The 25,223-nt window shown below is 53.0% G+C and overlaps 1 protein-coding gene across 2 annotated transcripts in view; it reads right to left on the bottom strand.

The window, feature by feature from the left end:
- Positions 1 to 25,223, bottom strand: part of PPP6R2 (protein phosphatase 6 regulatory subunit 2) — a 101,407-nt gene that overhangs the window by 471 nt on the left and 75,713 nt on the right. Inside the window, exons 13-24 of one of the 2 annotated variants that reach the window (XM_086481197.1) lie at positions 23,439 to 23,554; positions 21,762 to 21,847; positions 21,339 to 21,419; positions 19,323 to 19,420; positions 16,753 to 16,810; positions 15,259 to 15,386; positions 14,184 to 14,356; positions 12,837 to 12,999; positions 12,327 to 12,415; positions 11,751 to 11,958; positions 8,930 to 8,953; positions 1,127 to 1,282 (exon numbers count right to left, since the gene is read on the bottom strand). In XM_086481197.1, the coding sequence (XP_086337323.1) occupies positions 1,127 to 1,282; positions 8,930 to 8,953; positions 11,751 to 11,958; positions 12,327 to 12,415; positions 12,837 to 12,999; positions 14,184 to 14,356; positions 15,259 to 15,386; positions 16,753 to 16,810; positions 19,323 to 19,420; positions 21,339 to 21,419; positions 21,762 to 21,847; positions 23,439 to 23,554 (1,380 nt within the window). The remainder of the gene's footprint in view (positions 1 to 1,126; positions 1,283 to 8,929; positions 8,954 to 11,750; positions 11,959 to 12,326; positions 12,416 to 12,836; positions 13,000 to 14,183; positions 14,357 to 15,258; positions 15,387 to 16,752; positions 16,811 to 19,322; positions 19,421 to 21,338; positions 21,420 to 21,761; positions 21,848 to 23,438; positions 23,555 to 25,223) is intronic. The other variant, XM_086481189.1, reaches the window with a different exon arrangement.

Here is a 25,223-nt window from a genome sequence, read left to right as displayed (position 1 = left end):
CTGACTGTCGGGGCCCTGAGTCACCTGAAGGCTCCAGCCTGACCAGCCCTGTCCACGGTCTCCCCCCAGGCACCCTCCACCATCCCCTCAGAGCCGGATTCAGGCCTTTGCCAGCGCTGTGCCGCACGGCTTCACCCCTTCCTGCCACGGACCTGCTGACTTCAGCCTGTGGCTTGTCCCGGGACCTGCCTCGTCCCAGGACGAGGACATGAATGGCCATCGCTGGATGGGGTCCCCCACCTTGTCTGCAGGGGCTTTGCCCCCCACTTCGCTGCCACCCCCGGGTCCCGGCTCAGCTCCCTGGCAGCACCTGGGGCGCAGTGCTGAGAACGACGACCCGGTGGGACGCTCGGCTGCCTCCCCAGTACAAGTCACACCAGCGCTGGGACTTGTGGGAGGGGGTTGGCTGCAGGAAGCTCAAGGTGCTGGTGGGAACTTCTTCCTCTCACCCGAAGCACCAAACAGAAGAGATTCCCCCGGACGGCCCAGGTGTCTGGGTGCCGCCAAGCACCATGGTCCGAGATTCAGTCTAACAGCAAGCTTGCCCCAGGAGGCCCGAGACAGCCAAGAGAGGCCGTCTCAGCTCGGGAGGAGCAGAGGCACCTCACTGACACACATCTCTGGCCACGAACCAGGAGTCGGAGCAAAGCTGTGGGGTGACAGCGCTAAACACGCAGAAGGACTGGTTTCCGTATTTAAAAATACCTAAACTGTCACGTCCAACATTATTAATATCATTTGTCCTGGAGATTACTTCCAGTTTCAGTTACCAAAACACATTTCCCCATTTCCTCCTATTTTAAGTGTAAATGTCTCTACGCTCACCTGAACACCCCTTCCATATTATCTGAGTGCTTGTTGTGCACGAGTACAAAATGAGAAGTCCGTTATTTTAACAAAACGGATGATTTGACAGCGACAGCACTTCTGGGAAACGGCAAGATATGTGCAGTGAATCGCAGCGATAGCCCTACCCTGCCTGCAGCGTAACGCCCCCCGAGAGGCTCCAGTCGTGCCCCTCGTGTCACTTTGGCTGCACACTAAAGGTTGAATAACCACAGTCAGGGACGTGGTAAAAACCGATTCTCGGTCACGAGCTGGCCAAGGCGCGGTTTGACCTTCTCACCTGTCTTTTGTGGCCGTTTCCGTGACAGCTGTGACAACGGCGGCGGTGTTCTGGTGCTCCTCCGAGCGCTGGGCCACGTTGTTCAGGGGTCTGGATGCTTTTGTTGTTCCGATGTCAGTGATGGCCAGCTTATCAATGACCATGCAGTCCGCATCACTGTGTGGGGAGAATTCAAGTTCACGTCAAAATGTCAATTAATGGGGCTTAAATTCCAACGGAGAAAAAAAAAATATCCCCCCTCCTCTCCCAGCACAGGCTACAAAATCCCATAAAGAAATAAGAACTGAAAATAAACTGGAATTAAAAAGCAGCGTGCGCATCCTGGAGGCTACGTCTCCTAGAAGTCACCGAGACACCCAAGAGGCACGAGCACGGCAGCCCCTGGGGGAAGGCATCCCCACCTCCTGCGGCAAAGCCCGGCCTAAGCGCCCCCCGCGTACCCCCGCCGCCTGCAAACCACTTCAGCACCCTCCGCGACTGCCCCTGCTGCTCTCCCACGGACGCAGGCAGGAACCGAGCCGGGGAAGGATGAGCGTGAAGCTCACTCGGGCAAGGCTTTGCCAGCACGGAGGGGCCAGGTCGAGCTTCCCGCTGGCAGCAAGCACGCCAGAGCGGGCTGCTTGCCCCGGCGGTGACCGGAGGCTGTCAGAACCAGCGCACGGGACCACGGACCAGCCGGGCTCGAAGGGACCTCAGAGGATCCGCGGGTCCAGCCTTTGGTGGGAAAGGCAGCCCAGAGGAGCTCACCTCTCCTGGAATTGCCCTCTGTTGCCGCACACCGTCAAGCAGATTTCCAAACCCACCGCTCCCCAAGCTGCCCGTTTTGGCAAAGCCCGTTTCTGATCTACCACAGGCACCCACGCTCTCTACTCTACAGATTTTTCCCAAGTGGCATCTGATACTTCTGTGTGCACCTTGGAAAGACTTAAATTTAAGTACAGAACCTAAAATCTTGAGGAAGAAAAAAAAGTTGGACGTTCACGAGCGGTATCTTCAGAAGCCGAACAGGGTTAACTAACTCGCTTTCAGTAACACATCGGACGACAGAATCCCAGCGCCTGAGGGACAACATTTCCAGTGATGTTGCCCTACAACAAAACAGAAGCTCAAATCCTGAGAAAGGAAAAGAACTGCTAGCACAAAACCTGCACATCTTCTACGTTTGTACTAAGACAACCCACATTTCTAACTGGAGAAGCGATCGCTGTGAATATCTCTAGTTTTTGCCTTGTAAGGCAGAGGACAAGCCTGCGTGTGAACGATCCTCCTCCTGGTTTTAGCCCAGACCCAGTTGCAAGCATGATTTCTTCTCCTTCTTTCAGAGAGCAAGCCTACAGAAATGGAAGGAGAGCTCAGCAGATGACTGAGCTGGAATCCTGCCACCAGCTGCCGGGGGAGTTCATGATGCTCACGTATAATCGCAGTCGGGTAATTAAGACACGTGACGGATTCTGAGATCAAGGTTCTATTTCTGTGTGCTCTTGAAAAAAAATACATTAAAATGAGGAACAATGAGATCAAAACATTTATCTCCCTAAAGGGCTAGCGTGCTCTTAACAAGAAATACCGCGAGTCCAAAAATACACCTTAGAGAAACCGCAGGGGACAGATGAGACAGCAGAGAATCGAACTAAGCAGCCAGAAATGTCATTAGAAAATGACTTCCCACACAAGGAACCGCAGCTCATGAGACAGAAACTGCTCAAAGATAAACTTCGTCAATTCAATCACTAAAATTTCCGTGACACGAGGATTCCGATGTTACCAAGTCCTGCGGTTACCTGACCACCAAGGGGGCACGGAAACTCATCCCTCTCCACCAGGCTCACAGAAAAGCAGAGCTGGACACGCAACCCTCCGCAGCAGGACACTCACAGCCCAAACCAACGGGGTGAACCAAGACAAGGCGTTTGTGTGGAATACGGGACGCCGTGACCCAGGCAGGAGGGTTCACACCAGTATCTCACTCCAGCCTAGAGTAAACTCCAGCACCTGTAAATATTTTGCGTCGGTATTCCTCCGGCCAGCCTATCTCCAGCAGCTAGCTGGGTCCCTTCAGCGCAGCCTGGGAGGACCCTGCTGCCAGTGCACCCAACAGCCCGCCTCCGTGTCCCCACACAGCCTGGTCACACGCTCCAAACGCCGGCCAGGCCGCAGGCAGGGCCAGGGAGCGCGTCACCTGCGAGGAATAGAGCTGTTCTCCCCCGAGGCTGGTTAAGGCGGGCTGAGGAGGAAGAGCTATCAGCAACAGCCTCCGTAGCTACTCCAGACTCTTCTCAGTTAAGCCCTGCAAACAGATCTCTGCTGCTCCCCACGCCAGAAAGAATTAGGAATTTTTAAGCTCAAATTCAAAGCCACTTGTACAAATTTCCCAACAGAAAGCCTAAGCCCGTGCAGAACGCTGTCTTCTTGCACAACGGGCTAGCACGCGGCACCACCGACTTGTGAATGCCACCCACAGCCCTGCCCGCTGGGCTTTCCCACGCGACAGCCACGACAATCCCCCTTTATGTTCACCAAGTTCAACATCGTAGCCAAAATCTGCGACTTAACCACCAAGTTTGTAAATACCACCCTGGAGGTCACTCGTGACAGAGAGGCCTCTCTTTCCACAAGCACTGCAATGCCTTGTGGGAGACCTAACCACCCCCAGGGCACAAGCTGAACGTCCAAACTCATCAGTCTCACCAGAAAACAAGACTGGAAGACGTGACCAGCATGATTAGGCCCAGCCATCTCCACCTCTAGAAGGTTCGAACGTAGTTTGCATGAAGTTGGAGATGTCTCCTCCCAACCACCAGCTGGTTGCTCCGGGACAGCCCTGGCACAGAGTCTGGTGGCGCTTCCTCACCTGGACGCCTGGTGAGCATCGGGCTTAGCAGAGCCGATCACGTTTGCTTCACCGCAGGTGTAAGACAGCCGAGCTCAAAGCATCCTGCACAGGACAACCTCTACTTGACCTTCACGCCACAAGGCTTCTGCAAGAGAGCTTTAAGACGACCTTGGGGTCTAAAGAAGTGGCAGCAGTGGACTATTGCCCAATGTCTTGTGAAGAAAGCAAGTGATTCCTCAGCTGGGAACCTCTCCGAGGGGTCAAGACCTGTGTCGTACTGCAGACACCAGCAAGGAATACCTCCTGCCGGAGCCAGCCTCAGAGCGTGGGACTTGCTGAGCTTCGCCCACAGTCACCCAAGGGTGACGAATGGAGGAACGCCCTCCAACGACACGTTCCACAGGCCGCCCTGAAGCATGGCAGGGGATCGTAAAGAGGGTCAAAGGGAAACAAGTCAGCCGCTCTTGTTTACTCTTCCTCATGTATTTCGCACCTTAAGCATCAACTATGGGTTGTCTTTTAAGGCAGCAAGTTCCTCGAGGCAGGCACAACCACCTCTCCTCCGGGTGACGCGTACCGCCAAGCACTCCCACCTCCTTTAGAACAACTACGTGATAAATCACAATAGTAATTTTAAGCGAAGAAGTATTGAAAATACTACTACTTCAAAAGCTGCTGGTTTGTGTTCGCTGATGTGTGCAAGGATCAGACAAGGAAGGTCACCGAAACACTTCTGGTCAAAGCTGCTGGTGTCTGTGCAGAATACACACACACGTCCTGCCTCGCCGCGGGGAAACGAAGAGGTGTTCTGGGTACCCCAACAGCCAGAAGAGCAGGAGCCCCGCACGGCCGTGCCAGCACTGCAGCTGCTTCCAACAAGGTTTCCAGGGACCCTTCAGACAAGGCACTTCAGAGAATGAACTCTGGCTTCCAGCTCCTCTAGGGAAGGCCTCCCCTTCTGCTGGAAGCCCAACAGGGACGAGCCCGTGCCGGGTGCAGGACTTGCTCCTCCCGCGCTCGTGTGAATGCTTCGCAGGGATTTGCTTTTCACACGCTACTGAAAACCTGCAGCTCTCTCAACTAGTGGCTCTCAACTCCGTACACTTCCGAGAGGAAAATCTGCCATGAAGACAGCACCAAGTTCTCAGCTTTTCCTACTTGTGACAGAACACAGGAAAACAAGAAAGACGATGTATCCTCATTGCAAACCTTAGGTGCTACGAAGTGGTGGTTCCTTCTTTTCTGCTCTAATGCCCAAACCCTGCCACACAAAGCTTCCCCGAGCTAACACCACAGCGGTCTTCCCTGAAGCGCCATTTCTTCTTCGAAAAACAGGATTCAACAAAGTTTGCACTTCATAATCACTGAAGCTGCCATAAACCCACTCTGGATCAGAACCGACCCCCAGCTAAAATAAAGAAGATGTTTATGAAGATGAACTCGTCAGGAGCTCACGTAACTTCTGGTAACAATTCAGTTCTTCCTGCAGATTTCCACCAGCTCCACAGAGAAAATACTTGAGCGCAGCCATTTTTCTGAACCCCTCTCTTGCCCGGTTTCACTACACAAACTTCTTTCTAACACCCATTTCGACAGCACAACTGCGAAACACATCGTGCTCCCACCCTCTCTCTCCACCAGCCCGTTCACCGAGAGCCTCTCGGACCAGCAAGACAAACCGAGCTGTAACAGCTTTGCTGGTGGTTCGGCGAAGCCAAGCTGGCCCTGACTGGTAGCGCCAGACGGAAATCCGCACGCCGCAGCACCTAACGCAGCTCTGGGCGACGCGACGTGCAACCCTGATCTCCAGCTCCCTGCCGAGGGGTCTGTAAAGAACTCACGCTGCGGTCCCAAGCGACCAAAGAGCTGTAGGTGTTTCGGGAAAGAAGGATTTGATACTGAAACGGAACAGCCTGCGAGTTCAGTCCTACCCACCTCTGAAGCTCACTACTGCGGCTCCTGGGAGACACTTTAGGTATCCTCTAGTCTCTTTGGTAACCAAGCAGTGTCACAGACCACAAAACACCATGAAGACACACTAGGAAGGACACCGGTGCTATAAACAACGAAGACCTGCGTAACGAGCGCACCGAAACACAGTCTCATGCCGAGCCCACAAGCAAGTCCTTAAAAACCAGGCTCTGCAACCAGCAGGCACGAGACAAAGCAAGAGATGCAAGGGCAGCCATGCCACACACGTTCTTCTCGCCACACCAGGAAATTGTTTGTTGGCTGTTAACCAGACAAAGTCACACAACGTGGGAGGTTCTTCCAAATTTACATGCAATCTTCGTTAAAAAGGCCAACACTTATGTCAGCTTAGAAGGTCCCATCTATGTCCATTACCGCACCGAGCGTTCAGCTTTGATTGGGAAAGTCTCCTGGTGAAACGGGACCTCAGATTAGTGACTTTTACGTTTCTTTCTGAACAAGCGTCCGGCGGCACGCAGCCAGCTTCTCCCAGACCGGTGGCGCCATGCTCCACACACCGCTTCCCACAGCATGCTGGCTTCCCCTCCCCGTCCCACCCAAGCCCTCGGGCCGCTCATTGCGGCCAGGCAGCCAAAGGCGACACAACCACTTCTGGTGCCGGCGTTTCATGCTCGTCACGTGCAAGGGTGAAGCCCAACGCCATGCAAGAGCGACAGTCGGCAGGCACAAAGAAAAACGTATTCCAGAAGGGGAGAGCTCAAAACATCCACGGTGACAACGTCACTCCACTCAGCCTGGGAAACTGGAGGATTATTTTCTCTGGTGCCCGTAAGCGGGCGCTGCACCGCATCGCCTTGCTCAGCCCTGCGCAGGCGCCTGGCTCGGCCCCCGCGCCCACGGCAACGGGAGGAACCGCTGCCAGCCGCTATTTCTGAGCTATTTCAGCAACTCAGGGTGGTCGCTGCTGTCAGAAGGGAAGGGAAGTGCCTTCATCCCAGGACCGTGTATGATCAGAAACAAGAGGAGACCTTTAGGGTGATTTTACAGAAACTGTAATGGAGAGATGGCAGAAATTCCTGCAAGAAGCAGGAACTGTCAGTGCTGTCTCATTTCACCTCTGTTCTGAGGAAATCGCTGCAGCCCCGACAGTGTTGGCCTCCAAAGCTGACGAGTGTACTGAGGGTTGCTATCACACAGACACAGAAGAAATGTACTTGGTTTTAACGGTCAGCAACCACTGTTTGCAGATGGATTCCAGCCTCCCCTCTAAGCCTGCTGTTGCAGCTGCTTATCCGAGCTAGGCGGGTGAGGAGGCACTAGGGAGAAGGGGACAGTATAAACATATTCAACCATGGAAAACAAAAAAAGAAAAGAAAAAAAGATGGAAGGGGAAAAAAGCATTTCAGGTGAAGTTAATGAACTGAAAGAGAAATGAAAAGTTACAAACATCCCAAGCCCGCTATCACCATTCACAGCAAAAGCTGGATTTTTTTTTTTTTTTTTTTTACTTTTTTTTTTTTGAAGTGCAGCTCATCTTTTAAGGAGCTGCTTAGAAACCCTACTCAACACCTCAGCAGCGAAACACTTCAGGTACGCTTTTGCATTTCATCTTTACGATTGTCAAGCGCTGGGTCAAAATCCTACAATGAAAACTCAAGCACACAGACACGGAAGTGCAAGTCCTGCCCCCAAAAGGTACTGCTCGCGTCGCACGTACTTTGCTGTCACTATTCTGCTCTCCCCACGAAATGCAGGTCTCGGGACTGCTGACGCCAGGGAGCAGAGGGGCCCGCCCAGGCTGACACCGCTGCGGAGCCCTCGCGCTTCCCGGCCTCGTCCATCGGCTGCTGCTCCAACTGCAGCAAAGCCTGGCACAAGTGCCCGAGACCGGCACAGCCTGCGCTCGCTCTCAACAGCTCCCAGAACCCTCAGCCAGCCCAGTTCTGGCAGGGATCTCTCGGATCACTCACGAACAGCCGGGGTATCCCTGCATTCTTCTGGCACGCAGCGCAGCCTGGTAGCACGTACTGCGAGAGAAATGCAATACGCACTCGTGGGCTCACAAAAGAGGCAAAAGCTTGTGAAAATGGCCTTGCCAATTATTAAATTAGTAAGTTAAGTAAGTACACATCGTTCTTACAGCTGCTTTATCCCACCACAGCGCTTACAGCTCTGAAATCCCTCCGTCTGCGGGGACCGTGGGCGCGCGCTGAGCTGCGTTTCCCAAACCCCTGCTCGGGAGGCAGGAGGGTACCGCTGCTCAGCTCCGACCCCCCCTCCCAGACCCGGGAGTCTGAAGGACTGCTGTAACACACCCCTCGTCACATGAAACAGTATGGGGACACGCTTATCACCGTGCATTTCTCTTTTTGTCTCTGATCTCAGCCAGAAATCACTGCAAGGCCTTGCTAGCTCGCACAGTGACTGGGAAAACGCATTTCAATGGATGCATTCTAGGAAATAATTAGAAAAACCCCACAATTTAAAACAGAAAGAAAACAGGGAAAAAAATAAGTATTTTGTAAAAAAAAATAAAATAAAATAAAAATCCTTTGGAAAAGAGATCCATCGTTATTTTATGGCATATGGCAGCACCCAAGTAAAATGTTCGTTAGTGCTGTGGCGAGAAAGCCTCAAGAGCCTCGGGCACCCCCCTCGCACCAGCAGCAACCCCAGCAGCGGGGCGGCAGCGAACTGGGGCCCGCAAGGCCACGGGCGCCCTGCCCCAGCTGGAACCTCCCTCCCAAAAGGCCGTTTGCAGAAAGAGCTCACAAACAGCGGCGTGGCAGAAGCTCAAGGACCCGATGCAGGAAACCCCTAGCGCCGTATTTGTGACTGGGCGCGTCCTTTCACACAGGACTACGCGCAACCTCCAGTTCAGGTTTCCGAAATACAGTTTCTAGGATCTGTTTGAACCGAGAAGATGAGCTTTCCCAGTCCAACAGCTCCTTTTTCCAGCCCAGCATGAAGTAACTATCGGGAGAAACTACTTGTCAGGTGGATGTTTGGAACCCTGAGAAGGTGACCGTCATACATACCCTCTGACTGCAGGTCTAAACACTCTGAGCAATACCCACAGCAAGACAGAAAGGCAGCGAGAGGCAGAAAGAGAAAGAAAGCAAAGGAAGAAAAAGAAAACAGTAAAGATGCTGAAAAAACAGACAAAAGAGTTAACTTTGCAACGGTACCCTCGAGCGGCGTTCCTGCCAGGAGAACATGCAGGAACATCTAAAAGCTACTTCAAAGAGTACAGTCACCAAACACGGCATTTTCCACATAAAATTCATGTCAACGTACAAAAGAAGCAGAAGATTCGATACACTGTAAAAAGCATCTTTCTCAAGCCTAACACACATCCTGAAGTTACCCCAGAGTGAGATTTGGCAATACTGGAAGCTCTTCAGTCAGAGAACTTCTGCAAAACTACTGTTTTTTTCACAAGAAACTACCATATACAATTAGATATGGGAAAGGAACGTAGCTAAATATATCTGAAGTAGAGAAATCAGCTAAATACATCTGAAACGCCTTCTTTTGCGTGGTGGCCAATATTCTTAGCCGCAGTTTAAGCAGAATTGCCACGAGGGACCTTCTACTAAGCCACGCAAGGACAAATCATTAACTTTCCAGAGTTTAAATTCTGGGGCGGCACGAGCAGGCAGGGAAGCTTGAGCAGCTGAGAAGGTGGTCATGGAGGGTATTTAGATGTGCTGTAACATCTGGAGCTTTCACGACCCCAGTGATCGTAGAATCCAGAGAGTCCTTGTGTAGCTCCGAGGAGCATTAAAGATCTCCACTGTAGATTTCAGTGTCGCAGGGAGGGGAAAAAAGGAGAAGGAAGACCCGTTTCTACAGAAATAGGACTGTGGTTCGGTAAAGGCTCAGCACTGCTGGGGAAGTGCTTGTAGAAAGTCGTCAAGAACCACAGAGTCAATCCAAAATACTCTGAAGCTTTCAGCATATTTCATCTCCTTGGAATTGTTAAGGAACATGGTAAGAAACGAACATATTCACTACCGGCTGTTTAACTGCGTCTGCTCCGACAGGAGGCAGGCTGGTCTGGGAGAGCTGAGCATACCAGGCAGTTTCCATCACTGTCACTGGTCAAGATGGCAGTTCACACACTGGGAGAAACCTGCCTACTGAACAGACCTGGAGCAGCTGAAACCACCATCTATACCAGGTTTCTGTCTTCCCACCACTTCTATTTTGATTTCTGGCTACAGTTATGGTTGTGGAAAGCTACAGACACCTTTAAAGTGGAGACTGGGGTTATTCGAGTATTTACTTCCTCTGCCAAAACGCAGTTAGTTCTGCAGAACTGCAGTCAGGCAAACCCAAGCAGGGTCTGGAAGCCTCGTCCGTCTTGAAAGTGCTCGAGATACACACACTTATTTAGAGAGAAAAACACCGTCAGAACTGCACTGCCTGCAACAGCAGCGCAGCCCACCGCCTCTCGCCAGCCAAACCAGAAAAAAGCACGTCCTACCTGCTAGGAAATAAACGGAAGATGGAAGAACCTGCCAAGGAAGAGTGGCACTGCTGCTGAGGATCCAGACAGTGACGTGAGTAAGACTACCCTGCTCACACCGTGCATCCAGAGAGGAAACACAGCTGGAGCACAGGAGCTGTGTTAAACACGCTTGCCAACGGATCTAATGAGCTGTAGTTCAAGCTCCCTGAAAACTGGAAAAGGAGGCGCTGCTCCAGCGCAGCAGGCAGTGTTCTTGCTTTCCTCATGGTCCATTTTCATGGAGCCAGCCTGCCCGGCCACGCCAGCCCTGCGCACACAAACTAGCTCCGTTGGGCAAAACGGCTCTCCGGGTGGAACCACTGCCAGCAAAGAAACCGCAGGCCCCTCACTGCTGGCAGGTCCGAAGAGGAAAGGCCATCTGAGGCGGGCACCAAAACCAAACCCCAGTCACGTTACCAAAAACTCACTTCAGCGTTGCCCAGCCAAGCGTGCCTGTCCTTAACTGCCTCCCACAGCTCCCCATAGTTCCGTAACCCCCTTGTTCTCCGAGCCACCGCTTTGCAACCCCCAGTAACTATGTGCTGGAGTTGTGCGCACACGCCGAGCAGCTCACGTGGATTATCCAAAAAAGTCACAGAACCACAACATTATAAAATGTACATACCTGTTCCTGAGCCAGATGCACAAACCACAGCAGCTCCAGCTAGTTAAATCACACCCTACACGCTTGTAAGGAACAGGAGGGAAAAAGCCAAGTCTCTTAAAACGGGGTTGTATTTCTGGATGCACCAAAGTGAACCAGAAGCTTACTGTGTCGAAAAGCAACTTCCCCCTCAACTGACTGAAGTAGGCCAGATTCGAGCACGGGCAATTCCAACCAAGTGGCTGCCCAGGATCTCGGGATCTGCTCCTTTCCTGGCATTTCGCACCGTTATCATTTATGGTCTGTAACGTACTACTTTGACAGCGAGGGGAAAACGACAGCTTGAGTCATTTAAATCTTCCCCCCGCAAGACCTCAGGCCGAGTCCAGGTCAGACCTTGCACTTGCCACCACGTGAGGCTTTGCTGGACTCCCCTGTGCCGTCCGAGCTGGCAGCCCTGCCCCGAGCCAGCGCCCGGCTCTCTGGGGCAGCCAGACGGGCGATGCCTCTGGGACGTGGCTCCGTGGCTAAAACGAGCCACACACGTTTCTTAAAATAAACCTGCTGTAAATATTTTCTTACAACAAAACCCCGTGAGGAGAAAGCTGCAAGGCACGCTCACACAGGACCACGTGTGTGAGCCACGGCGGCCAAAGGGAAGGGTGACACGCGAACCGCTAGCGACACGAGGGCTGGCACGGGGGCCGAGCGGGGCCCCAGCCCAAGGAGATTCCTTTCGCACCTGGTGAAAACAGCCTTCTCGTTTTTAGCATCCATAGTCAGCTTGATGGTCTCCTGGCCCGAGCCTGTGCTGATGGTTTCCGTGACGATATCAGCTTTATCCTCCTCCTCGTCGCTGTCGGAGCCTCCGGAGGAGCTGCTGTCCGAGGCCACCAGCGGCGCTTTCCTCGTGACGCAGACGTTCCAAACGCAGGGGGAGGCAGTGCTGACTGAGAAAAGGAAGCAATCCCCATTGCAAAGTGAACAAACCCACAGGAGCAACTCCCCAGGGCAGGCCGGGCCAGCAGGGTGGTGTAAAACGGAGCGTTTACAGCCACGGCAAATCTCGAGATGACGCTTTCTGCGCAGATCCCGCCGCATGCAGTGTTATTTTGGCAAGTAAGGAAAAAAAACCCCCAGCCCCACAAACCAGCGTCTCCACCTGCCACCCCCTGCCCGTGTTTAACACAGACAGCCTCCAAGGAGGACAAGGCAGGCGACACCGGAGGGAAGCCCCCCCAGCGCACTCGGCACGCTACGCAGCACGTCAAACAGCTGAAACACCACATCTGTTTTGTCTGGTACCAGTCCCACTTACAGTTCTTGTCCTGACTCTGCTTCGGGTTTCCATCGGAATCATTGCTTTCCGTGTCGACAGGAGAACTGCACCGTGGGCCTGATTCTGAGCTGAAGTAGAGGGGGAAAAGCCTTGAGAATGAAGTACAGGTGGCTTGGTTGTGCTGCTAAACACCCCCAACAGAAGGCAGCACTAGGGCTCACTCTTTCTTTACGTAAATACTTGTAACTTCTAAAAATCGTATTCATCTACTCATTTCATACTCCCAGCGTAGCAGCGGTGACGATGCAGGAAGTATCCCTGCATCGCAAGAGGTAAGTGCTAACACCAGTCAGACGCGCTGGAAGGCAAAGGGAAGCCCGAAGCCCTGACCCAGACACTCAGACAACATGAAAAACTGCCAAGGGGCAGCAAGGGGAAGGGAAAGGGAAGAAGAAAATGTCACGGCCAAGGTGCTCCATCAAACCAGATCTCAAACATTCTTTCACTCGAAAGCCATGAAGAAAGGGAAAGAACGCGTGCCTGTCTTACCAACAGAAAGGCTGGAAGTCTGTAAACTTTGCCCACCCTTTCTCCTCGGGCGTGGGGTTCTCGGGGGCTGCTGAATCCCACACACTCGATCCAACATCCATGGCAACGCAGGGTGTGGGGGGCTTCGAGTTGACGGGCTCGAACACCGCTGTCCAGCCAGACCCTGGGGACACAGAACCACCGACTGGAATTCCTGTGAGTCCTTCGAGGCTTTGGCCATCCCAAAACTGGGATCCCAACTCCAAAGTGATCCCAGAGACCAGAAAAGAAAGATGGTCCAACGGCACTGCTTTGAAACCCGTGGGAAGCTGCCTGTCCCACAGGTTACAGACGATCAGCTCGAAAATCCCTCTCCTGATAAATATTAATATTATCCCCATGCAGAGAAGCATTAATTAAGACAAACGACATGGTGAATGTCTGCATTCCTCGAGCCAGCGATTAACAGCTGAACTCTAAGCCCCGTGGTTTCCTGTCAAAGCCAAGTGCCATGGCTTTCGACCACTTCAGTCGCTAATGGTTTAATTTGGGCAACTACAGGTAAGGAACTGACAGAGGGATTAAAATGTTTAAGATCACAGAAGTGACCTTGAGCAAAACTAAGAATATAATTTGTTCTTTACGGCCCCAGTGTACTCCTTATTCACCAGAACATACCTCTCTCCCTAAAAATCACAAATTTGAAACTGAAAATGCTTCCACCAAATAAGACACTAATGTTTGGGAAAACAGCTCTGTCTCTTTATTTCGGTTGAATGAATTTGTCCTGCCGACAAAGCTCGGTGCCTCGTGAACTCACACAGCATTATTTGCATTGTGACCCTACAGCCTTCCTCCAGGCACTGTACGAGCAGGGCTGCAAACGCAAACCGAAACCAGAGAGGCAGTTCGGCCGAAAAGGCGGATGCACGGAGCGCGGGGATCCGGGCCAAGGGCCTGCACAGAACTCTCGGGCGTAGGGAGTGAACGTCACCACCCTCCCCTCAGAGTTCGTCCATCGCTGCTTGTCCTGAAGGAGCCAGCGTGTTACCGCACTCGCGCCCGTGCGGCGGCTCTCGGCCCGGCCGCAGCACCACCCCGCTCTCCCGACGGAGGGGCAGGGCTCGGCCTCACCCACACCGCAGGGGCAGACGCCAAGGCTGACACTCGCCCTTCTCTCTGCGCGGGCCGGAGCCCCGACAGCCACAGAAACCCGGCAACCTGCCGGCTGCTGCTCGGCAGCGGTGACCGCCGATCGCCCTTCACATCCCACAGCGGCGGGGGCTGGAAGGGACCTCTGGAGATCACCCAGTCCAACCCCCTGCTGAGGCGGGTTCAGATGGGATGCCGCTGGTTTAAACCCCTTACCTTCAGAGGAGTCAGACTCCTTCTGCTCGGAAATATTATTCTTGCTGTTCGCCGAGGAAGGAGGCGGCTGCTGTTCTGCTTCCTCCTCCTCTTCGGAGTCCACGCTGCCATCATGATCTCCGTTTTCAAGATCACTTTTTGACGAACTCTCTGAGGTCTGAGATGCTCCAAATCTAAATCACGGAAGCCAGAATCAGAAAACCCCTCAGGGCAGGCAGCTCCTCCCTGCCCCGGGGAGGGAGCACAAACCGTGCCCTGCCCAAGCGACGCCCAACGCCTTTTACGGGGCTGATCTCCCCCAGAGCCACAAAGCTGGGGCAGGCAACCGCCGGCACTCCCCTACGTATCGCCGCTCAAGTCCCTGCGTGCTTCACCTGCCAAAACACATCTGCAGAGCTGCAATGGGAAGTATGTTGGAGTGACATATTCAGGGCCGGAGACTGACAGGGGCAGACAAACCAGTGGCACAGGAGGGACACACCACTGCGGTACCAGTTCTGCGTCTGGGCAGGACAATCAGTTTCTTGATGTGGGCAAATAAACGCGAAGCCTCGGCCATTTTTCCTGTCTCATTCGATCAGATTTTCAGACGTAGAACTACAGAAGTAGCTGTATTCAACAACGGACTCTATCAAAGGGATGGCATCTGTAGGTGACGTGCAATGCCAGAGACGCACCACGGGAGGCCACTCGCTCTCACAAAACGTTGCTGAAAAAGCCTATTCTGTCTACTGCCCTCGGTCTTAACCCCCCTTTCAACCTCCTCCGCTCCAAACATGAGGAAAGGAGTATGTTCGAAGTATTTCAGACTAAGGGGGTGCGTGTGTGGTTTTTTTAATATCTTCGGTAGCAGACTCAGTAATTAGGGGTTTCCATCATTACTGTCTCCCCTCAAACTGGATCTTCGTTTCACATTCAAGACAAACCTCTTCCTGTGGCAGTGTGACACGGGAAGTACTCTGGCTGATGTCAGAAAAAGCATGTAAATATCAAACAATTCAGCATGGACTTAACCAAAACGTACAGTTTCAGAGCATAAAGGGGGTGTGGGAGGGAATCGATCTTTTCACCTTACCGTGTTCTTGATTTAACTTGGGTTGCATAGGTTATCTCCTTCTCTTCCCAAATATCTTCTTCCTCCTCGTTATCATCAAATTGTTGGATCCGCTCATTGCAGCAGGCTTCAAAGAGGGAAGCATTGGGCTGAAACAGTATTAAAAAGAAATAAAATTCCACCCGTTGTTTGGAGCCAGAAACAAGAGCTTCAATGACGGGCAGGTTCACAGAACAGCAGTTGCGCACAACCAGTACCACGAAGGTGCTGGCGCTTCATTGCACACCCCAAGCTGCGCCACAAGCCACGTGCCGCTGCAGAAGAGCAGCAAGAGCACAGCAGGCGCGGGAGCAGCACACGCACCACCGCCGCTCAGCCCGCGCGGCTCCCAGACCGGCCGGCTCTCCCGCACGCTGCTCCAACGGCTGCGTGTTCCCCGACTCCCTCTGCCCCCCCCCACACGGCAGGGACGCAGGAGAGGGCTGGCAAGAGCTCCCTCAGGAACACGTTCCCAAGCTGCCCAGCCCGGAACTCGGCGAGTAACGCCGTGCCCCGTTTGCGAACCGTCCCCCTGGATGAACAATCCCCAGCGCGGTTTCCTTCCGTGACCGCATTCCCCCGACAGGGCTGCAGGGAGCTTCCGAGCAAACCTGCCCACGCCCCACTCATGTGCACGTCCCCCCTTCGAGACGTACGAGCTTCACGCTGGAAACGACTGTTTTCAGGCACTGGTGCAGCGAGGCGCCCGCACACGCACGCCCACGGCGCCTGCTGCGGCCTCCTGGAGCTCGCCATTGAACGACTGACTCCGTGGCGACCCGCAGGTGGTGCAGGGCAAACCAAGGGCTGCAGGGCAACTCCCCCCCCCCCCCCCCAAAACTGCCCACTCAGGAGAAACCCAAGTGGAGAGAAGCGTATGAACAGCTCCTGGTGGCTGCAGGCTGCCTAGAGGAGCCAGAAGAGAGAAGAAAAACTCTTCCCAGTGCTGTTCGAGTGAAAAAGGAAATATTTTAAGACTAAGGAAAACCTAAGTCTTACTTAGTATCGACAAAACCAAGCTTTGGTCAGGAGATGAGCGTGGAATCACCCCTTTGAGCCACTGTGCAGCGTCCTTTAGGTCAGTTAAACAGAAAAGGCAAGGCACAGCACAGCAATGCTCAGACCCACAAGAACCCCAGTCCTCTCTCTTGGCATTTTTTCCTAGGCTGTGCATGGAAAGCCTATCGAAGTAAGGACCAGAACAACAGACTGACACTGCAGAGAGAGAGAAAGATTCCTTGGATGCGAAGGGCACTACTCTTGCAGATCCTCACCGCAGCTATAAACTGCAGGGAGATTCTCTGAGCGTACCTGTAAGGCCCCGAGTTCCTGAAGTGGACTCAGCTACGAGGACACCTTTCCGCTGACCCAAATAACACGCCAGATCTTTTTTCTTTCAGAATGACAACAGCCGATTCAAGCGTGACCTTGCCCGAGTCTGTCCTGTTCAATAAATACCCCAAAATACCCACTTACACTGTCATCATCCGCATCTATATTGAAGTTTATCTCCGCGATCCTGTCAAAGGGAGCACTGCAAAAAGAAGGGAAAGAAACTTCAGTGACAGCACGGAGTAACGCAGCACTTCTGCCCCCCCACGCCGGACCAGGACGGCGGCTAACCATGGAGAGGCTTTGTGTGACCACCCAGCGCCTTCCGCGCCGGTTCCCCGAGCATTCACACCTCCTGTTCTACGGGCAATGGCCTCCTCTCTTTGAGGTGGAGATTACTGCACACTTCCATGCTTAGGTCTGGTTCAACACCCGAATGAACAACCTTTGTCGTTACCGCGTTGATTTGGGGGCTTCACGGCAACCACAGCAACGTCTGGCTGTTATGTCCAACTCCCGTGGTACCCACGGGGCACAAAGGCCATTTCCAGGGTTTCCCTGAGTCGCTCCAGCTAAGCCAAATCTTACAGAAAAACCCCAAATTCCCAATGAATTCAAAAGAGCAGGAGCTGCGCCGGGATTCCAGTCCCTCGCTCACCCGGGAATTCCGTCGGGGTCCTCAGCACGAGACAAGACCCGGCGACGGGACCGAACGCCCACGGTGGGCGCGTGTTCGGGGGATGGCGCCCGCCCGGTCTGATGTAATTACAGCAACGTGGGGGAACCTCGGTGTGCTGGCGGCTCAACAACCTCGACACACCACCAAGACGTGAACGCTGCAAAAACCACTACAGAACCCAATTTCTGAGAGCCCCCTGTGGGAACAGCAGAGGGTGCTACAGGCCGAGAAACTCCGACCCGCTGGCACCGCTCGGGTCGCTGCAGTATTTGTTCCCCATATCTCTAAGTCTGGACAGCGTTACTGTCTTTTAAAGACTGTTCAGTTGGTAAAAAAAACACTGTCACGCAAATCACCAGGACACCGAAACACGATTAATACTTCTTAAAGTACTCAAATTCCTTTAAAATACTCAAATTCCTATCTGCAGCGCTTTTCAACAGCTGGGAAGCAGCTGACAGGGAGCAGCGCCCTCGGAAGGCTCAAGGCCAGACCCGTCCTGCAGCACGTTCCTCCTTTTGCAGCCACAACTGCAGCGACGGCTGGCGCATCCCCGTGACCGCCTTTGTTCAGCTCCACGCTCACTTCCAAACGGCGGCTCAGCAGCTCCTCACGCAGGTGAGCTCCACCTGCACACACCTGAGTTCGGTACTTGCTGCCATCTGATAAGAAGTTAACAGTGTACTTTATTTTTTTAAAACATGCAGAACGAAGTAACCCATGCTCAGTTAAACTCTCGTTCTAGCCCGGAACTTTTTGGCCTTATTGAAGTTCTGGACACCTACAACACTCAGCAAAAAAAGCAGGAAAGTTGGACGCCAACGTTTTTCTCCATGTTGGAACACGGCTCCCAACTGTTTGGCAAACACCTTAAGGGAGCTCCTAGGACCCCAGGGATCTGACAACTCTCTACTTTGATTCCTGCTTGAAAGCAACTCTGAAGCAGCCAAACTACTTCCACATTGTCTTGTCTTTTACAGTACTTCACGGAGCCCAGTAGTTGCTAAGAACACGGTCTGAGCAGAACCAGCAAAAGGATCCTCAACAAAGCAGATCTGGAGCAGGCACGGAGTCGGAGCGATGTGGCGTGCCCAGAGCTTTCTGGGTTAAAAGCCTCCGGTTTCTGTCAGGGTTGCAGGACAGCAGGGCCCTGCAGCTCTTCGCAGAGCAGACCCAGCATCTGCTGCCCTGCGGGTACCAGCCCTCAGACGGTACGTCCGCACTGGAGGCGCTGCCACATCCTCTCCCTGTCACCTCGGGTGGGTGACAACTAGTCCCTTTGATGGAGACAAACCTTGCCACCAGGCGACAGCGAATGGGCAAAACTGACGAGCAGGGAACACGTGGGGGACCCTCCCGGAGCCTTCTCCGTCAGGAACCAGCACTAAATGCTCACAGTTTCTGAACCAGCACGGACAAGTGGGATAATTACAGTCCCAGTCGTTCCCTCAGCTACGATGTTTAGGTGAGAAGATGAGCTGCGCTTTTTGTTAGATCACATAGTTCTATAAAGCAGCACAAATGCCGAGCACCGAATTCAGCGAGTCACGTAACATTAAGTCCCCCTGTATCTGCCTTCTTGGAACCGTCATTCGCTCCTGCCTTACCTGTGTTTCCTTTCTTGTAAGAGAGAAAACGGCTACATCCTTCCACGGACTTCATCAGAACACTATTCTTTCTACTCCTAATTTCAATAAAGGCTTAACACCCCTGGAGAATATCTGCATAATTGCCTACAGTTAGCTCTAATGCTTTGCTTTCTGTGCAACTGAATTCATTCTAGAATATGGCTGGATAATAATTGTGTGCTTTATTAAAAATGTTTCTCATCAGAATGAAGTACTTCTCCTTGGTGCCACAAGGAGATCAGGGTGGACCCCTATAAAAAGACGAAGAGATCAGCGGTTTTTGGTTTGTTCCAAACCACAGGAGGCACACAGCGAGCTTCCCTTGAAACCCTGACGGGACAAAGAAAGACGAGATGCAAAGAGGCTTCAACGCCACATCTAAGCCTCCTGAAGTTTTATCAACTTACTTGATATTATCATCCTGGTCTGCAAACTCCTCGTCGTTAAAGCCAAACTGATCCACAAAGTTAGCTGTCATCTGCTGGATCTGGTACTCGGAGAAGGCCTGAGCAATGGAACGGAAAAAGAGCCACGTTACGGTGTCCGGAGATACTCGGTCAAGCTGGCTGAAAACACAGATTCTAGAAACGCATTAACATCGTAGAAAATTGACAAACTTTGAGAAATCGTCTACTCCAACCCCCTTTTCAAAGCACGATCAAAGAGGCTTCTGCAAGTCCTGGACAGATGCTTCTCTGGCCTGCTCTTAACCGCTCCCGAGGAGAGTTAGGAAATGTCCTAGGAAGCCAGTCCTTGGCTTCATGATTCTATTAAAACAGTGCTGCGTTTTTTCCTTTTGTTTGGTTTTGCCTGATGCAGCACGAAATTTACCTTGCTGCAACCTAGACCCACCACGGACACCAGGAAGGTGCTCTAAGGCACAGGATGAGGCACAGGCCGCCACGTAATCCTGTCTTCTCTTGACCAAGCTGACCAAATTCTTTCAACTTTTCTCCCTGTGTCACGTTCTACACCTCTGGTCATTCTCGTTGCTCCCCTGCAGCTCACCTTCTGCTAACACAAACCGCTCCTGGAGCTCACTGCCTCCAAGTGGACACTCGCCAAGGAGAACGGAAGAACTACCCCCCGCGTCGGGGACAACACTCGCCCCCAGCAGGCGCTTGGTTTCCCACGGCAGCTCGGGTCCTCTCTGCTTCAGCTCGCGCCCCGCAGAACTGCCCAGCGGCGCTCTGGGCCACACCTTTGCCCACCCAGCCACGCCTCGCGCTCTAGTTAGGAGGAGGATTGCTGCTGCCTCCGAACGGCACCTCCCGCTTGCTCTTGCGCGTGGCCTTATCCCTTCCCAGATCCCTTCTCCTCCCCGGGGGGCGAGCGCGGGTGGGCAGCGCCCTCCCGCTACAGCGACGCGACTCGAACGCGCCCTCTGCAGCTGCTCTCCGCCCCGGCTGCACCGCGGGGGCACAAGGACCCGTGCTCCCGCCCGAGGAGTTCTGCAGGCTCCTGGCCGCAGCCGTACTGATACTTGTCACGATAAAAGACAAAATCATCTTTATTTTTTTTTTTCCCCAAAGGCAATGCATTCTCCTCTTTGCAATGCACTAAGTATCAGCTGAGGAAAATAAAGGTACTTGTAACGTCTGAGCAGCCAGTTAGAGTATCTGGACAAAACAGCCACCATAAACTATTTTCAGCCCATTTTTACCCCTAACTAGATTTCACAGGAGATTGCCTCTTCACCCCCCGTAGGCAGCTTTCTGACAAACAGGCTGAAACTCGTACGTTCTGCTAACGCTCCTTCTGTCCTTCGCACCAAAAAAGGTTGGAAGAACTTGTCTAAATACCTCATCCCGAAAACCAGCTTCCACCCATTCGATGGAGCTTCAGCCGAGCACCTCAGGTTTTGAGGACCCCGAGATCTTTGCTAAATGCCAGCGAACCCTTAATTACCTCCGTTCCCTCCCCAGGCGAGGCTCTTTACTGCTCTGACTCTCCTGCTCACCGCTCTTTACGGCCAACAGTTTCGGGGGGCCCCTTCTCTCAGTTTTTCACAGAGGCCCGCGCAGCCCAGAGGAAGCAGAACCCCTCTGCCGGCTCCGGCCCTCCTGCGGGCAGGCGACGGGCACCACCCGCTGCCCGGGAACCGCAGCCGCCCGCTGCAGCTGCTCCCCAGCCTCAGCACCCCCCAGCGCCCCGCCGGCGGAGGACAGGGAAAGAGCAAGCACAGGCACAGCCTCACGGGAACGTGAGACACGTCGGGTACCCGGGACGTCGACGCAGTCTGAGCCCAGTTTCTTCCCAGTTGGAGCCCAGACCACACAAGTGACAACGCTGGAAAAGCACAACAGAGCCAAACGCGCTGACTAAGGGCAGCATTTTGGAAGCTGCTTTATACCAGGACGGGTTACGGGCACACCGGGGAAGGAAGCTTCCCAGGCATGGCGAAGAGCGTGTTGGCAACTCACCTGCTGGAGAGAAAGTTCATTGGGGAAAGCACTCTCAATGTCTTCATCCTCACTGGAAGAGTGCAGATGGTGAGTGCTCACCTGAAAAAAGGACAAAAAAAATAAGCACAAGTGAAAGCTAAGGAAGCTCAAATACTTTTCTTCCACATGTACAAGCAAAGACCAAACTCCCCAGAAGGCAAAACTGTCCCCATGAACAACACGGGCACGTGGTCCAGAGTTTGCCCACACGTATCAGAGCTGCTGCTGCTGCCTGAAGAACCGTTACAGAGTATGCTTTCTACAAACATTCTGCCCTTGTAAGCCTACGTCATGAAAACCAGCAAAAGAAGAAAAAAACCCAGCAACATCACTCTCTCTTAGTTAAAGAAAGTCCAGAAGATAGCAGCCCATCTGAAACATGCACAAAATCACTCTTCTCACCAAATCCACCGTATTCCTCCTGTTTGTTTCCGTCAGCGTCTCTTCTACAAAACTCTCCCACCTCCCTCTGCAATCTTCAGGTAGCTCTGGAACAACAAGGTCACCACAGAGGTTACCACAACTCACCGGGAAGGGAGCAAGGCAGTGGCTTAGCCCCACGGGTGACCTGGAAGCTTCTGAGCAGACACGCACACCTGCCAAGTCACGCATGCGTTCTGTACGTGCTCTGCAAAGGGAACTACATTTTACCCGTGATTTCCTAAAAATGGTAAATTCCACAGAGAAAGGAACATCTTTCACTGGGCCAACCAGTGATGTATTACTGCTCTTAACAATCTTAGCTTGCTGGTGGAATTACAGCGGGCTAAAGATAGAAAACTTCTCCTACAGCTTTCTGGAAACCAGCACACGTGTGACCACTCAGCAAGAGCTAAAACTGGTGCCTGGGAGTCACAAATCCCAAGCACAGCACTGCACAGTTGCGATGAATAAAGTTCTCTTCATCCCAGGCAGACCCAGTACAGTCAAACAACAGAGAGAAATAACCAGGACTTGTGAAACTTCCAGTTTTACTAAAATCCTCGGAACGTCTCAACTTCCACATAGCTAGGACAGCACATCACGTTACTGTATGACCGCTCGATAGGCTCCTTAGAAGCCAAAAATGGAAACTCAAGTCCCATTTGAGCTCGCTGCTTCCCTTCACAGAGGCAGAGATGGAAAATCTTGTTTCCTCTCACACAAAAACACCAGGTAGAACTGGTTCCCAAAATCAAAGCCCGATGAAGATACGACGGACAAAGCCTGGCAACATCAGTATCTCCCACCAAGCAGAGGCGCAGAGCCCCTGCGATCATTTACTCTTGCACCTCTCTCCCTCTCAGCGGGTACAAGAACAGGGAAGAACAGAACCCCCACCCATGGACACCACCCTAGGAGGCTGCACCTCAGCACGACAGACGTGCACATAAATCCGCACAAAGAGAAGCATTCTTCAGCACAAAAGGGTGCCGTCAGTCTCTGGCTGCAAAAACAAAGCTCCAACAAAACTCTATCAAAACAAAGAGCAACCAGATTTGGTCTAGACATTGTTTTAAGTTACAGGAAATTGTGATATTTAACTGGAAATTCTTTTCACTATCATAGAATCATTTTGGTTGGAAAAGACCTTTAAGATCATCAGGTCCAACCGTTACCCTAACACTGCCAAGGCCACCACTGAACCATGTCCCTCAGCACCACATCTGCACATCTTCTGAACACCTCCAGGGATGGGACTCCAGCACCTCCCTGGGCAGCCTGGTCCAACATCTGACCACTCTGTCAGTGAAGAAACCTGCCCTGGCGCAGCTTGAGGCCATTTCTCTCGTCCTGTCGCTTGTTCCTTGGGAGAACAGACCGACCCCCCCTCACCACAGCCTCCTCTCAGGCAGCTGCAGAGAGCGATGAGGTCTCCCCTCAGCCTCCGCTTCTCCAGGCTGAACACCCCCAGTTCCCTCAGCCGCTCCTCACAGACCTGTTCTCCAGACCCCTCCCCAGCTCCGTTGCCCTTCACTGCCCACCATAAAAGGGACCCTCATGAGATACACGCAATAAAAGTCTTGACAAAGGCCTGCAAGGGTTATTTAATCCAGGGGAAAAAAAAAGGGGGTCGGGGATGGAGAAAGGAGGACGTACCTTTAATGAACTCACTAATTTGAGTCTGCATGGGGCCCTTCTCCATGTTCTGCACTACGGCGTTGGCTATCCGGGTGAGGTGGCCCATGTTGCCTCGCCTCATTCCACCTTCTGCCCTGGAAAGAGACAACAGCCAGTAGCAAACCAACCAGCGCCGGGAGCCCCGGGGTCGCAGTCCCAACCGCTTTCACCCCGCAGGCAGGCTGAGAGCCCCCCACGGCCGCAGGGCCCGAGCAGGGCGAGCGCCGCCGGCGCAGCAGCACCGCCCTCCGCTCATGCCGGCAGGGCACACGAGGGGCTTACCCACCACCAATGAACCCCTCTGCATTTTTTCATGTAGCGAGAGGGAAGAAATCACCCATCCCGTTCAGAACACACGTGATAAAATTTAAGCCAGTTACAAAGAGGAAGCTAATCGGGTGTGCTGAAAAACCGCTGCAGAAATAAATAATCTGATTATAATTTCCACTAAAGAAAGCTCACAGCAGTAAGAATTTACATCACTACTACTGAAAAGCTTTAGTTTCACTTGCAATTGAAGCGTTAAGCAGATGAACTCAAGAGAACAAAAGACTTTAATCTACAACCGCTAGATTTCCCCTCACAAGACAAAAAAAAAAAGCAGCTGAGCTAAGTCCAGGCAGCCCCTAAGTCACTTTTCTTTGAGCCTTCACTGGTTCTCCTTCCCTGGACAGCAAAGCAGCAATCTAAAAATCCGGGGATGAAGAGCCTGAAGTAATTCCACTCTCCACAGTATCCACCAGAGGACTAAGGAGATTTGGGAAGGAAAACGTAAAGCCTAGTGGCAGGTTCCTGGTAAGAAGTTTCACAGTTCCACGGGGAGAAGCAGCATTTCTGCCTTTAAACTGGCAGGTGCTGAAGGAAGCCCAGACAAAGCCCATACGTACAAATGCTGCTGAAGCATCCCAGACCCTGAAGGCAAATTCAGATATCATTCCTTGATGTAGCCACAAGCAGGGCTGACTCAAGCCACCACAGGTAAAACGGGTGGGTCAGAATCAAACTACACAGAACTAAACCCCTTACAAACAGGATGACAAGTCGTTTCCACCTCACGTGATTGAGTCTCCGTCTGTAACCCGAAGGTTTCCTTCCCAGGTGCTGACAGAGCCAACGCATCAGGAACTTTCACTCTTCCTCGGGCGAGAGGACGACACCAAACACGTGAGAGGGAACTGAGAGCTGGGGCACTGTGCTCACCTGAACCCCCCGCCCTGGCTGGGGGGCTCGGAGGGCGGCAGCCCAAGCTGCCAGGTCGGCTGCAGCAACGCTGGGCCCTCCCTGCGACATTCTGAGCTGCTGGTTCATGACCTCCACACCCCTTGAGAGGCGCAATCCTCACCCCCTCAATCTCCAAAAAGGGCAGGTTTCTACTCAAATCATCTCAGGCTCTTCCCAAATGTTGGAGCTGAACTTGTGCAAGGGAGGAGACAAGATGGTTCGGAAAAAACCCCGTCTTACCCCTCCGCATGCTCCTGTGCCAAAAAACGGCGCACAAAGCCAGCACAAGCCAGAGCTGCACACAGGGAACGAGGCCGGCACGCCAGCCCCAAACCCAGGGATCAGAACCACTCCAATAAAATGAACGCCTGGAAACAAGCTCCCTGTGCCGAGGCTCGTGGCGGTGCCCTTTGCACCTCAGAGAGCCCCAGCCCCGACCCACGGGCGGGCGCCGCCTCGCTGCACCAGCCCTGCTGCAAGCCCAGAGCCACCCCCAGCACCGCCGTCCCCGGGCTGGAGCCCGTCTGCGTCGGGGACACGGGT

This window comes from Leptosomus discolor, chromosome 1, assembly GCF_034619465.1.
Source record: "Leptosomus discolor isolate bLepDis1 chromosome 1, bLepDis1.hap2, whole genome shotgun sequence".
Lineage (NCBI taxonomy): Eukaryota > Metazoa > Chordata > Aves > Leptosomiformes > Leptosomidae > Leptosomus > Leptosomus discolor.
Note: the sequence above shows the minus strand (reverse complement) of the source record. Positions and strands in the feature narration are given on the sequence as shown.